This window comes from Pseudonaja textilis, chromosome 1, assembly GCF_049901715.1.
Source record: "Pseudonaja textilis isolate UNSWEBS1 chromosome 1, rPseTex1.2, whole genome shotgun sequence".
Taxonomy (NCBI): Eukaryota; Metazoa; Chordata; class Lepidosauria; order Squamata; family Elapidae; genus Pseudonaja; species Pseudonaja textilis.
Window position 1 is genome coordinate 246,737,901 of NC_141990.1, and position 15,237 is coordinate 246,753,137.

The window sequence follows — 15,237 nt, forward strand, 5'->3', positions numbered from 1 at the left end:
TTATTCAGTAAGATATGCTGCATAATATTAATATGTTACAGAGTTTAATGAATATTTAAATATTTAAAGGTACAAGATGTATTAATAGAATATCAAATAGATATAATATTTTAAAAGTTTAGAGATAAAAAATATATGGAAAGGGACACTGAACTTAGAATCCACATCAATATAAGGAAGAAATTGAATTAGAACATTCAATTTGAAGGCACACTGCTGAACAACCCTAAAGGTTTTATTAAGTGTTACTGTACATGCATTCCACAAGAAATTGATTCACATTTAATCAAAAACATACATGAACCTCCTGATTGAATATAAAAAATATTCTAGAACAAATGTTATACTGATGTTCTCCATTTTGGCGTATCCAATCTGCTACCACAATAGTTAACTATGAATAATGCATTGGTAGTGAAATTAAACACTTATTTTAACTGCCCTCATGTATTAGTGAAAAAAATTCTAATTAGCACTTTAATATTAAAGCATGATTACTCCCCCACGCAATTCATTAATTAGCGGCCGATTAACCAGTATCAAGTTGGGCTATGGTCTCTTTTTCCTTTTTGCAACCTTAAATTGTGATTCTAATTTTACCTGAAATCTACGCTACAGATCCCCAGGGAACAAGTTCCATCTAAATTAATCTTAATGAAGGCAATTAAAACAAATCAGACAAGTTAGAGATAATTACTGGATCAATAAAACCTCTCTGACCTAACCAATTCCGCACACCTTCAATAAATAAAACAGATACAATTAAAACAGTTAACCCTTTTACATCTAAATTTTTGCTGCTACCAAAAGAGAGAGAAATGAAAATGAACCATTATCTTTTAGTTATTGACTAATCTACTTTAGTAATAGTTCAAGAAGAAATATTATAATTTAGGTTTTCATTGGAGCTTGTTAAGGCAAGTATTTTCTTTTTGAGATCATTTTGTTCTTTAGAATGATATCAGTTCTTCATTATAATTGTGTTAGTTGTTTAATGTGATGTATGACTTTTCAAATGTTATACTTTTAAAAATGGTTCCATCCATGGTCATTTAGAACAAAGCTTACTGCTAAAAAGCCTATTCTTTAGGCTTTACTCCCAAGTTTTTCCTTCCCGATAACAAGAAATAAAATCATTCAAAAAAAAGAGATGAAGGTGGAAATGAGATATGGCTGCAAACTATGTTCTGTCTCTAATATGTGATAACAACATAAATGTATGCATTCTGCATCTTCTACCTGTACAAGCCCCACCCTTGAAGGTTTTACAAGCTGGCCCTTTCAGCAAGCCTTAGCTGTTAAAAGAGTTCATAATGGCGATGGGAAGCTTAAGGAAAAGAAAAAAACACTAAATAAGGACACATAAGAAGTACATTGGTAACTGAAATAAGGAAATATTCATGGCAAGGAATGTAGACAGTAGTGGACCACTTCAGAATATATTGACAAAGCCTCTGTCAAACAATCCAGAACATTAATAAAGGAGAGCAGCTCAGCGTGCTCACAATCAAGAGGCCCAGATTGCAGGCTGTTGGAGATGGCCTAGGACTGGTTGTCTTTCAGTTAGAGCAGAGTGAATTGTCAGAATACACTGGAGAGCTTACAAAGCAGTCCAGAACACTAGTATTCATATTAGAAGCCCAAGGCACTAGCCACTACCACATCCATCATGCTGGCAACTTTAGGAACTCCAAAAACATAAACACAAGGCTACGATAACAAGAGGATCAGGGGAAAGGGAATTGTCAGAATTTCCAATGTCCAAGCTGACAGATTTATGATATCAAACTGCACATTCTTTCTCCTGGCACACAAGTAACTGAGAAACTGAAGTTGGCTAGGAATGGCAAAAAAAACAACACAAAAAAAAAAAAAATTAGAACAGATTAGGAAACCCATTGTATACTATGGAATATAGTGTAGATTATACACTAAGAGTATACAATAAGGTTTAAAGGTTTCCCCCATACTGTCATGACTGACTCAAGAGGGGGAATGCTTATCTCTGATTATCAGCCAAGGGAGCCTGCATTGTCTAAGAGATGGTTCCGTCATATATGGCCTGTACGAAAATATGGAAAAGTGGCACCTATTTATCTACTTGCATTTGCGTGCCTTTGAACTGCTAGGTTGGCAGCAGCTGGGGTGAGCAACCCTGTTGTGCAGCACTCGGGTCATGAACCCGAGTTGTTGGCTTTCTAGGGGACAAGCTGAGTCATTGCATCTTACTTTGTTACACACATTTGACAGAATTTCTTAGAAGATGAATGAGACAGCTGCTTATATATTGTCTTTGTTGGATAATAAATTGTGCTTCTTGACAATAAAACCTAAATGAAATGCCTAAAAGACTGCTTCCTTCCGTAGGAAATCGCCCTTAATTTAAGATTTCCTTTGAAGACTTTTCTGTGTATCCTAATACCTGAGGTGTTTTCCTCCAACAAAAATAAGACAGAATCTGTTATTAGGTTTTTAGAAAGCATTAAAATATTAGTTCTTCATTGGTTATTATATAATTTTAAATACAACAATTGTGATCTGCTTCTTCCTACTTCTAATCTACTAATATTTTTTCTTTAACTTCTAAACTGTAATTTCCCTGAGGACTCTCCTATGGATGAAAAATAATGCAGTCATAATTTTATAAGTAAATACTAAATCACTATTAAAAGCAAAGTTCAGTAAAGCTTTACCAGGATTGCATGTGTCTGTGGAGAAAGATAAGAGAGTATTGCAAATGGAACTATTCTGTATGTCAAATACTGAAAAAAGTGCAATAAACTTTTTACTAGTCCATATTCTTTCAGGTATCAATAGTAGACCATAAAATAAATTTTGAATATGAGCATATCATAATCTATCCCCAACTCAATAATTCTATGATGAATCTTCAGATCAATAATCAAATTAAGAGTGTCCTTCACAGAAGAGTCACTATGTTAAACTCTTCCACAGAAGAAAACAACATATGTCCTTATGATTTCAATATGTTAAATGATCATGCCTTAGAAAAATTAGCTCTGATAGCAAAAAGTGAGATTATCCTAGATATAATCCTAAATAGTTCCTAGTATTTTTGCGTTGTACTGTAAATGCTACTGCCCTGATTCACTTTACTAAAAATATAATATCATGCTTTACTATGATACTTGGATGTATATATCTAATTATATATTTAAAAAGTTCCCAACAACACAACCACATATAAGTTTAAAAGTCCAAGCTTCCCAATATTTAAGATATTGAAGAAGGTGAAAAGGAAAATAAAGAAGATAAAGTCTCTCAAGAAAATCCCATTATTATTCAAAGCCAGTATTATAGAAACTTGCCTTAAATCTAAGATGGAGAAGATATAACAGGATGTTTGTATAGTTAATAAAGATAATCAGGGAAGGTTTAAGAAGATGGCTTTCAGATATTTTTATTAGAGCAAAAAGATGCATAAAGCATAGGAAAATAAATAGACAAGAAGGAAAATACAATGAATGCATCTAATGATGTTTACAAACTTTCAATTCCCATAAACATTACAATGTGAAATTCAGCTACAGAAGGCTACTGAGATTCTTTTAAAAAATGAAGGACTATCCATGTATCCAAATTAGCCTATAGAACAGAAGCAAAGGAGTGACAGGAGATAAATTGTAAGTCTTAATGACATGAAAAATGAATTACTTGGTCTAGATTATATTCACCACCATCATCGTTTTAGCCATTTGTCTATCCACTGCAGGATGAAAGCCGCTTCTGTTTGTTTCCAACCAATACGCTCTTGAGTTTTCTTTTCCCAATTCGGCCCACAATACTTGCTGATGTCAGTGATCTATCTTCTTTTAGGTCTGTTAAGGATGCTTATTATCAAGTGGAATCCATTCTATGCCTCCCATGGTCCACTTGCCATCAGTTCTTCTTGTTTGATGACCAGCCCATTTCCATTCCTTTACTCTCTTTTGTTTGTTCTCTAATCCCTGTGCAGGTCTTTCTATCTTGTCTTGTAATGCCGAGCATGTATCTTTCCATGGCTCTTTGCACCACTCTTTGCTTACATTCACCATAGGGTTCTTAAAGAAACAGAGTATGAAATTGATACTTAGAATAGAATAGAAAAACAGAGTTGGAAGGGACCTTGGAGGTCTTCTAGGCCAACCCTCTGCTTAGGCAGGAAATCCTACACCACTTCAGACAAATAGTTATCCAACATCTTTTTAAAAACTTCCTGTGTTGGAGCATTCACAACTTCTGGAGGCAATTTGTTCCACTAATTATTGTTCTGTCGGGAAATTTCTCCTTAATTCTAGGTTGGTTCTCTCCTTGATTAGTTTCCATCCATTGCTTCTTGTCCTGCCCTCAGATGCTTTGGAGAATAGCTTGACTCCCTCTTCTTTGTGGCAGCCCCTGAGATATTGGAACACTGCTATCATGTCTCCCCTAGTCCTTCTTTTCATTAGACTAGACATACTCAATTCCTGCAACCATTTTTCATATATTTTAGCCTCCAGTCCCTAATCATCTTTGTTGCTCTTCTCTGCACTCTTTCTAGAGTCTCAACTTTTTTTTTACATCATGGCAACCAAAACTGAATGCAATATTCCAAGTGTGACCTTACCAAGGCATTATAAACACTTCACGTGATCTTGATTCTATCTCTCTGTTAGCCTAGAACTGTGTTGACTTTTTTGGCAGCTGTTGCACACTTCTGGCTCATATTTAAATGGTTGTCCACTAGGACTCCGAGATCCCTCTTACAATTACTATTGAGCAAGGTACCACATATACTGTACCGGTGCATTGATTTTTCTTGCCTAAATGTAGAACCTTACTTGTTTTACAACTGAATTTCATTTTGTTAGATAGCACCCAATGGTCAAGTGTGTCAAGATCTTTCTTGACACAGATTTTATGCCTATCTTCTGGAGTGTTGGCTATTCCCGCCAGCTTGGTGTTATCTGCAAATTTGATGAGTTAGCTTGTTTTGTTATTTATTTAATTTGCAAGGTTTTTAAGCCACCAATTAACAACTCTGATGAGTGTACATTTCCTATCGTAAAATTTGATTAAACAATTAACATTGTTAACAATCCAACAAATATGTAGGAGAAAAAGAAAAACATAAAACAAAAACCAAACAAAAGCGAAAACAAAGAAAAGGAATACCACAATTAATAGTCCCAAGATGAAGCTCCATTATTCCTCAGTGGTAGTAATTATAACATTCCTGCACCCATGGCTGGTTTTCATGGGCTTTCAAAATGGTCACTTTTAAATCACAGCAAAGTTGTAATTAAAATGTTCATCTGAACTATTTGACCATCTTTAGTAGAATATGAAAAGACAGTCTTAAAGAAAAATGTTGGAAGACTAGCATATTGGCGAAACTGAAATGAACACACATTTTACAAATTAATGAAAAACTTTAGAAAAGAGAAGTTAGCAAACATAAGTGCAGTAAAAAGACCATGTGAATCATTTGTGAGCAGAAATAATTGGATTTTAGATATACATAGAACTGCAAGCAAGGAACCTAATAAAACTTATATAATCTTAAATTTACATTTTACTGAAGAGACATCTAGAAGTAATTAGATTTAAATGTATGCCTCACAAATCAATGAAACAACATTTTAACAAAAGATGAATAAGAGTCAGAGTTACATATCTCCTGAGAAAATTTGGCAATGTATATAAATTGTGACTTAAAGAGGCAGCAAATAAGCTCTAACAAAATTATTGTGACACTTAATTAAATGTTTGAAACTTCTCGCTGAAACTTTCAGTATATTTTTATTAAATAGTTTCTAAGAAATAGTTGAATCCCTATAACTATTTTCTTGGAGCTTCATTTGCTGCTTCTGTAGATGTACTTAGCAAAACAATTAAGTGCAGATAGCCCTCAACTTCCAAATGGAATTGAGTCTGGAATCCTGATTGTAAGTCATGCCTGTTGTTAAGTGGGTCATAATGTGACCTGATTTTACACTTTTTTGCAGCAGTCATTAAGTGAATCAGATGGTCATTAAGTGAACCCATTATCTCTAATGGTTTTTTTTTGTCAGAAATCAGAAGTAAACACTGGTCACATACATTGTGGTCATGGAACCATGGGATGCTGCAAATGGTCACAAATACTGACTAGTTACTAAGTGTTTAAAATGCAATCTTGTGATTGGGGGCAGCTGTGTAGAAGTACATGGGGTGTGTGTGTCATTTTAACTTCAAACAGTTGCTAAGCAACAAGTTGTAAATTGAGACCTACCTATATTCAATATTGCAAACAACGTATATATGCATTTACTCTTGATAAGTTGGACTGACCATGGCTGATGTCGCTTTGTTTTTTAACATTTTGCTATACATTGAAGAAATAAAAATAAAATAAATCCCATTAACAGAACATATGCCAGAAATCTTCATAAATGTGTCTATTCATAAACTAATAAATGCTGCCCAATTAGTTTTTCTTGGTTCAACAAGCTTAGGAGTTGTGTTCCAATTGTTTCTGGTGGTTGAGGCAAGATTTAAATAAAGAAGCCGCTCACTATAGTTGGTTTTATGTTATATCCTAATTGGGATTACTGGCTTGTTATTCTTTTATATTCAGTGCCAATCTCTGTTCCTGGAATTGCTTTCTAACTACACATTTTCAGGATAGTGAGAAAACAGTAAGTCAGGAATCCCAGCTTGGAGATAATGCTGACTACCATTCTGATAGTTTAATCACTTCTACTGGCAGAGACATCCCAATGAAGGAAACAGTTAATACATCAGATTTAGCTAAAACAAAAGCTACTTTATCCTAGGCATACATGTTGCCATTCCTGTGATTGCAGCAAGGCCTAGCATGTAGATTACTATTAAATAACTTCTTTCCATCAAAACTGTCAAACCTCTCAGAACGAGAAGAAACGCACGTCAGTGGCCATGTTCAACCAAATCAAATAAATCTGGATAAGTTTTAAATATTTAAAGATTTACGTCTAGGAAAACTTTACTAAATAAATAATAAAATCTTTATTCTCCACATTTGATTATACTTTTATTTCAAATGTAATTATGTAATACGTTTGAATGAAATAATTTTCATCAGTTGTTACAAAAGGGGGGCTTTTCCCCTCCTTAAAAGCAGAGCTGCTTCTTCTTCTTTTGCCTAACAAGCGCTAATTTTTTACTTAGGCTTTAAGCCATACGATTAGATCAAAAATTATTTTGTCCATTGCACATTTTCAAACAATTAATGAACAAAAATAAGCTTGTCTACACAGTATATTATATGTATCTGCCAGCCACGCTGACTAAGCCTTTGTTTCTCAAATAAAATTGTGGCAACCTTCACAGCAGGGAAGTTAAAAAGGTTTGATGGTGTGCCAACGTACAATGGAAGGGAATTCAATAACATGCTGCAGAGACAGTGTGTCTTTTATCAGACACACTAAAAAGTGGTGGTAGCTACACGTCAATGCTGAACCAGAGTGTGTTACTTCAGAGTGCAACTGAGTGTTTTCCCTACAGGCAATACACTATTATTGACTCCCCCCATTAACATGGAGGGTGGATATACATTTATTGAAGGTTCTAATGGAAGGCTGAGGGACTCCTATCCTGAGGCCAGAGCAGAAAGACAGCCTATCACGTCATGTAATGGTAGCCCATGTGTGACAGATCTGACCTACATTTCCCCTTTTCCTTTTCACAACAGCCTGTCACTGTTTTACAAAGCTGTATTTCAAGAGATATACAAAAAGGTATGCTGGAACTGCCTGGTTAAATGAATTGTGGTTATAACTTGCTTGCTGAAAACTAGCTGGCATCAGACATGCCTTATGAAAAAAAAATATATCCTAGGACAGCACTTGATTTGTAAAAGGTGATAGAAAGAATAGTTTAATTATTGCAAAGTGTTCATAAAACCATATGCTGCAGGATACCTTTGACATAAATTACTCAAACTAATTTAAAATGTAACAGTGGAATGTAGCAAAGGGCGTGACTCCAGTAATTAAGAACATTTAGTGAAAATGCTTTAAATACTGTCAAATGAAGAATGGCTAAATGAAGTCATTATTATCTAAATGCTACATGCATTTAGAACAGTTATCACCTAACGCTTTGTCGAAAATAACTTAATGTTTTTAACTGCCTAATGCAGATGTGGCAATCAGTATAAATATGAAATCTAAATATGAAAGCAAGATAGAAGCAAATGAAATGTTTTGGTTGAACAAATAATATTTCAGAAACTAAACTATTCCCACACTTTCGACCCATTGAGAGCTTCTGCTGCTACTACAGCACTCCTCGGTAGGAACCTACCACGCCGCTGCAGGTCATACTCTTTTTTTGTCTCTTCATTTCCTAGAATTTTCCATGCTCGATCAATTTCGATGAACCTCTGCATGCGTGCCTCTGCTTCTCCTGCTGGCACATCTGTGCTCTGTTTGTCTGGATGATACTGCCAGTCAAAAAAGGAAAGTGAAAAGAGGAAAAAGAAAAAAAAGAAAGAGGAGGGAAGGAAGAGAATCAATAATAAATAGGAGATCTGCTGTGAGGTGTTTGGACACCATAAAGGTTAGACCACGGTGCCATGAAAAAAAACAAAACAAAGGGAACAATGCTGGCCAGAAGAGACTGCTGCCAGGATAATTAGGCTACTGCAATAGCAGCAAATACACCAGTGGCACAAATGTCACAGTGTGCACTGATAGCATTTTCTGGATAATTTGCCGATGGAATCACTGGTCTTATGGACAATTTACCTCAGGAGAATGATTAATGCAAAGAGAAACAAAGATTCACAAATTAAAACAAGATGGAACTGGAAGCTTATTATGTAATACAGACACATTCAACTTGGTTAGTAAATACAAATTATATCACACTGTCAATGTTTACTGTCCATTTAAAATGCTTGTTTGAACTGTGGGGGGGTATGGAGTTGAAACAGTTAACAAAACACTATTAAATGTAAATAGTTTGACATATACGTAGTGCTATTTTGGAACAGATAGTTTATAACTTTAATGTATTTCAATACAATGAGTAAAAAGCCCAAATTATTAAAACCTATAGATCAATGCATGTATTTTATATCTGATAATAGAGGTAGGATACAGGGTATGCAAAATGCAGGTAGTCCTTGATGTATAATCTTTCATTTAATGACTGTTCAAAGTTACAACAGCATTGAAAAAAGTGACAGGACCATTTTTTGCACTTACAACTGTTGCATAGATGTTTTAATTGAATACTGAATATATGGAACAATAGAAGCACAGATCAGTATCATATAAATTACACAGCTGGACTAAAATCCTAGATTAGAAATTAAACCAATAATAGATTAAATCAATGATTTAATCATGATTTGTTATTTCATGGGGATAAAGGTACTATTATAGTTTGTTTTTTGAACACAGAATTATTAATGTTCCCCAAAGCTTCTTCTTGTTTTTAGTACTTGTGGATCACAGTAAGACAGGTACAAAAATATAAATCTAACTTTACAGAGAGAATACATGGAAGAATCTCAAAGTGACTTGATCTTTACAAAATATAAAATTTATACTGGTAATGCAATAGAAGAGGCAATGAAAGACTTTGTCTTAACTTCTTTATTCTCATGGCACCATCCATAAATATATTTTGAACTTGTTCCATAGTGTTCCATAGTGTTATTTCTGAAGGGGAATCAATATGATCAAGCAAAGAAAAATCATGCAATGAACATTTATGCATGTATTATTTCCAGACCATTGACCATACATTTGAAAATATATTTTCCCATTCATTTTTTTCTGGCAGAATTGATAACATTTCAATAGTATCAACTTGAACCCCAATGAGTTTTTGGCATGCTGTTTGCTGAAAAATAAAGATCAAAATCCATAATTGGATGGATACTACATTAATTGGGACTAATCAAGACGGCACGAAGAAATGTGCCAAGGAGAATTATTACCAAGCAGCGTGTCCCAAAGGTGTTTTTTCCTGAGGCAACTGGGGAATGATGCTGAAGTGGTGCAGTGTGGGGCTTGAGGCAACAGCAGTGGCAGCCCTGGGGATGAAGCAGAGGCCTGGAGGCAGCGGCAGCTGGGCAAGGCTGTTGCAGGCCTGGCCCTCTTCAGCTCCAGCTCTGCTGGCTATGAGTACCATTGTGCAGAATAGAGAAAAGGGCATAGATTGGGGAGAGATTGGTTGTAGTGGGGGAGTTGCAGCAACCCAGCAATTGTAACTGCATGTGGGCTACTAAATGCCCAAATTCTGATCGTAGGATCACAGTTTGCTGAATGAATGGTCGTAAGTTGAGGATTACTTATAGTTCTACACCTGACACAGTAAAATTGCAATGAAGTAGCATGTCATTTAAGAATGCAGAGAATAGGTTAGTAGCATTATTATTTTTTTCATTCACTCTTTCTGAAAACAAAGGAACGAAAGGAAGCCAAAATGAAACTACAAAACAATAATGTAATGAGTTGCAACATATTTAAATTGCTAATGGAAAGGTCTAATATCTAATTATTAATTGATTACTTCAAATACTGAATAATATTTTAGGGAAAAGAACAAAATTATAATATTTCTGATACTGACATGTAAATAAACATTTCATTTTTACACACTGTGTTTCAATTTTTAAAAATTTAGTTTTAGGAACATAAACATAAACAATAGTGATGTTTATATAAATATTGTTTCCACCATTTACATTTCTGAGGCAATACAACTGACCTATACCTAATCTTATTTTAGATAATAAGGATTTCCCATCTAGCCAACTCACAACCTTCTTCCTACCAATTGATTCCATATTGTTGCAAAAAATGTTATGTAATGTTTTTATTTGATAAATATTTTAATCCTTTTTAAAACAAACAAACTATAATCTATTATTCCAGTGGTCCCCAACCTTTTTTGTGCCGCGGCCTGGTACTGGCATCACAAAATCATCTGCGGCCCGGTACCGGCATCAGCACGCATGGCAAAGCGAGCTGAGCGACTGGCCAGCCAGCCGTCCCCCGCTTCTCCCCGCCACCTTCAACTCCTCCTTTGTACCTGTGTCGATGGGCTTCGCGACGGCTTCAGGATGGTCGCTCGGCTCGCCTTGCCATGCATGCTGAAAGAATCCTCCCGCCTTAGTTTTGTTCAAAGCTGCCCCCCCCCTGATGAAACTAAGGCGTGAGGATTCTTTCAGCACCCAAACGCCGCTTTCCAACCAGAAAAGCTCACCGGAAGCACTTTTTCATCAAAACAAGATGGCGGCGCCCAGCAAACCGGCGGCCCAGTAGAAATTGTTCCCCGGACCGGTACCGGTCCCCGGACCGGTGTTTGGGGACCCCTGTATTATTCACTATAGGAGTATGAACAGTGGATAATTGCCCACATCTCATCTTAGCCAAAGGCTAGCTGAAATCTGCAAATCAACTATTTAGATAGCTATTAGGAAACCCCCCCCCCCCCGCCCAAGCTCCCTCCACTGCCATTGCCAGAGAGCTGCTATTGCTCAGGGTGAAACTCCTGGACCTATACAGAATGATAGACATCCTGGCTGCCCACATACCTGAGGGTCTTCCCTCACTTTCTTCCTTGTTCTTCTCAGCAGCACCCCATTTTTCTCTTATTGGATCTTGGATCAGGTTTTTCTTTTTGATTATTTAACATTTGTTTTAAATACACAGGAATTGTATTTTTGTGAGCGCCCCTGTGCTGCTGAATTCTTTTCCTCTCTAATTAAGTTACTGAATAGTTTGTCATAATGCCTTAGAAAATCTCATCACAGATTGTCACCCAGAGAACATGTCTATCAAGTCAGACTCAGTTAAAGAGAAACTCAACTTTAGCCACTGTTGCTAAATGCCATGCCACCTTCCAGCCACCTTTGCCAGCTGCAAAGATTCAAGGTTCAAAAGTATCTTGATGGACTTGAACAGTGGTGTGCCACAGTTGCCAAAAGGGGCGTTGGTCCTACCTGATACACCTCTTCTCGGGGAGTCGAAGGGAGAATCCAGGATGGATAGTCTCTAATCTCCTAGCTCTGCAGACCGAGTTGAAAAACTGAGGACACCCCCCCACCCCTGGTAACGGTTCCCAGTTCTGAACAAAGTTGAAGCAAATTCCAGTGTCCATCATCTTCTGAAAGATAGTCTACTTGATGAAACCCAAAAAAAAATTCCATCCTGACTCTGACCAGACAGAATACAGGGTGGGACTGGATTCTCCATTCAACTCCCGGAGAAGAGGTATATCAGGTAAGACCAACACCCCTTTTCCACAGCTGCCAAAAAATGAAATCCTAGGCTTCATCAACAAAGAGACAGCATCAAGGATCATAAGAAGTGGTAGCACCATCTATACTGCACTAGTGAAGCCACACTTGGAATACTCTCTCCAGTTTTGGTTGTCACGATTCCCAAGATGCTGAGATGCTGGAAAAACTGCAGAGAAGAGCAACAAAGATGATAAGCAGTCTGGATGCTAATGTGCTAATGGCTAAGGGAACTAGGTATGATCCCTAACTAGGTATGCCTAGTCTAATGAAGAGAATGATTAGGGGTGACATGATACCATTAAAGATTTTATGGGATTTTCCCCAATTCCTGTTCGGTTTTCTGCATCATCTACTTTTTTATGAATATGCACTTTAGAGCTAAAAGTCTCTGCCCCTATGATTATTAAATCTGAGAGAAGAATTCAATTCATAGGATCTCTGGATTCAAGTCAAATTCTTCATTTGAGGTTTTGCCCTGTATTTTATAATGGCTCACGGTAATTATAAACAAAACTTCATTGTGGAAAATTCAGAAGAAAGAACACAATTCTGAGGAGAAATAATCAACCATTTATGCAAGGATAATTGAATCCAAATTTTACAAGAAAAAGAAACTCAAATAATGAGAAAGCAAAGATTTCTACAGAAGTTGAAATCTATAACTTGAATTTCCCATCCTACAGGGTGGGAAATCCAAGGAATCTGATTTGTTGGCAATTTGGGGGGAACATAAGCAGGTCTTCAATGGTACATATGGGATTCTTTCTGTTAGCCAAAACAGCTGCAGACCTTGGAAAGTCCATTGTTAAGAAGATGGAACACTAGCGTGTTCCCAATGAACATGAAGTGTGTGTGTGTGTGTGCACGCGTAAACAATTCTATATAAAATAATTACAGATAAAATATAACTGGTGAACTGGAAAAATACCAATGAAAAAGCAGAATATCAGGTAAGTAACTGTTCCTTAGAAGGTAATGGAGGTAACTGATGGAGCACATGATTTAAACACCTGCTCCTCATTTTACTTCTAACAAAATCCATGGGAGATCCTCAATACATCACAGGATAGTTCTTTGGTGAAAAAAAAAAAACCCTCCATTTAAGATCTTTTGGTTTGGTTACTATACAGACTTAATGACTTGCACATAAAAGGTCTTGTACAACAGCTAGCTCTTTGCTCTGCGGCCTACATGGTTCATCAGGTACTAATTAGATAGCATGCTCTGTCAACACTTCAATGCTTTTCTTCTATTAATTGATCTTTCTGCCAAATTAATGACATGGCTGTACCAGTTTTGAATTCCCCAGCCCTTTTACCTGTGAAATACAGACAAGGAAAAAAAAGGTCCTAAGTTATGTGCTCTTGTTCAATATGTCAACACAACATTAAAAACACCATGCTAAAAGTTTAATTGTGTCTTCTTTGACTCATCAGCATTTATTTGATACTAAAAAAACTTGTGTTCTCAAAATAACCCCAAATTATACCAAAACATGAAACTGAAAAAATTAGGAGCAATGTTATAGTTATGATAGATAAACAAGAGGCAAGTATTTATAAAAGTAAAGATTTAATGCTAATGGCTTAAAAACTAAGACATTATCTCAAGTCTAAGAAAGTCCAAGAGTAGAAAAAGAGAATAGTAGAGAAAAAAAGAGTGGGAAAGATAGATTATATTAAACTCTGATTAATTAAAAAGGAAATTAACCCTAAGTGTGACACAGTTCTAATTAGCAGGGCACAATCACCTATCCCAGTTGTTTAATAAGGAGTTTACACATATATGTGAAAATTTTACATTTAGTCTCAGGGGAAAGAATATAATTTCTTCAAGTTGCTACTTTAAAAGGAAAAAAGGATACATATCAAAAGAAATGCTACAAGCAGTTATTCAATGCTTATTTAAAAAGTGTTACTATACGCTGCCCTTAAATATATTCAAAATTAAAAGTTATTTTGTTTTTATTATACTATGTTTAACTTATTTAATGCAAAAAAGTCACATAACTGTTTATAAATTTTGCAATTAAATCTTTAAGTGATATAATAAACACAAGATTACAAATAATTAAAAGATATGGTTCATCCATTTTTAAATTGCATTAAGAAAAAAAGTAAAATATCAAAGATAAAGGCCTAGTAACAAATATAGCACACGACTGCCACCTAATGTATTCTGAAATATTACATTCAAACTTTTTTCCACATTATTTAAAACATTAATCATAAGTAACTATTTTTACTTATGCTATTTTTCATTAATGTGTACATATTCCTTTTCAAATTGCAAAATGGAAAACTAAAAAGAAAAGACTCCAAACTATATATAGATTAATTAACTGATTTAATTTGCAACTTGTATGCTCATTTATTCCAAAAACTTTAGAACAAAACATATATAGAACTCTACTGGCAAAATGAGATTCAAACATTTTTTTAAACATTGCATAGATACATATCCTTTATGCTTCTTTCAATAAATTAGTTTTGCATTAAGAAATATGATAAATCCTCAAGTATAAAGAAAATTTAAAAATAATAATGAAACTACAATGCACCTTAAAGCAACTTTGCTGATAGTAATCGAGTAATCTAGTAATCCAGTAATCCAGTAATCTAGTGATTCTGTGGTAGCTATCTCCAGGACAAAAATTCATTTTTCCTCCTGAGGTCTCATGTTCATCCCTTTCATCTATGTTGAACACCCTAAACAATTTATAATCCCTTTGCTCCTTGGCAAAATTCTCTACTCATGCTCTAGGCCTGAAATATTAATTGCAATTTATATATATTACAAATATAATCCTATATCCTTTTTTTCTGGATTCAACTTTGTTACAGTATGCAAATTTAATACAATCAAACAAGTTGTATTCATTGCATCGATATACGAATTAACTTTTAACAATGGCTTTCTAAACATAAAATGCTAAACCAACATTTTAAGAGCAAAAATAAAATACTACTATTAAT

General features: G+C 35.3%; 1 protein-coding gene across 1 annotated transcript in view; it reads right to left on the bottom strand.

Moving 5' to 3' along the window:
- DNAJC24 (DnaJ heat shock protein family (Hsp40) member C24) overlaps positions 1-15,237 on the bottom strand; it is a 34,446-nt gene that overhangs the window by 4,409 nt on the left and 14,800 nt on the right. Inside the window, exon 3 of the mRNA XM_026706097.2 lies at positions 8,308-8,446. Coding sequence (XP_026561882.1) covers positions 8,308-8,446 — 139 coding nt within the window. The remainder of the gene's footprint in view (positions 1-8,307; positions 8,447-15,237) is intronic.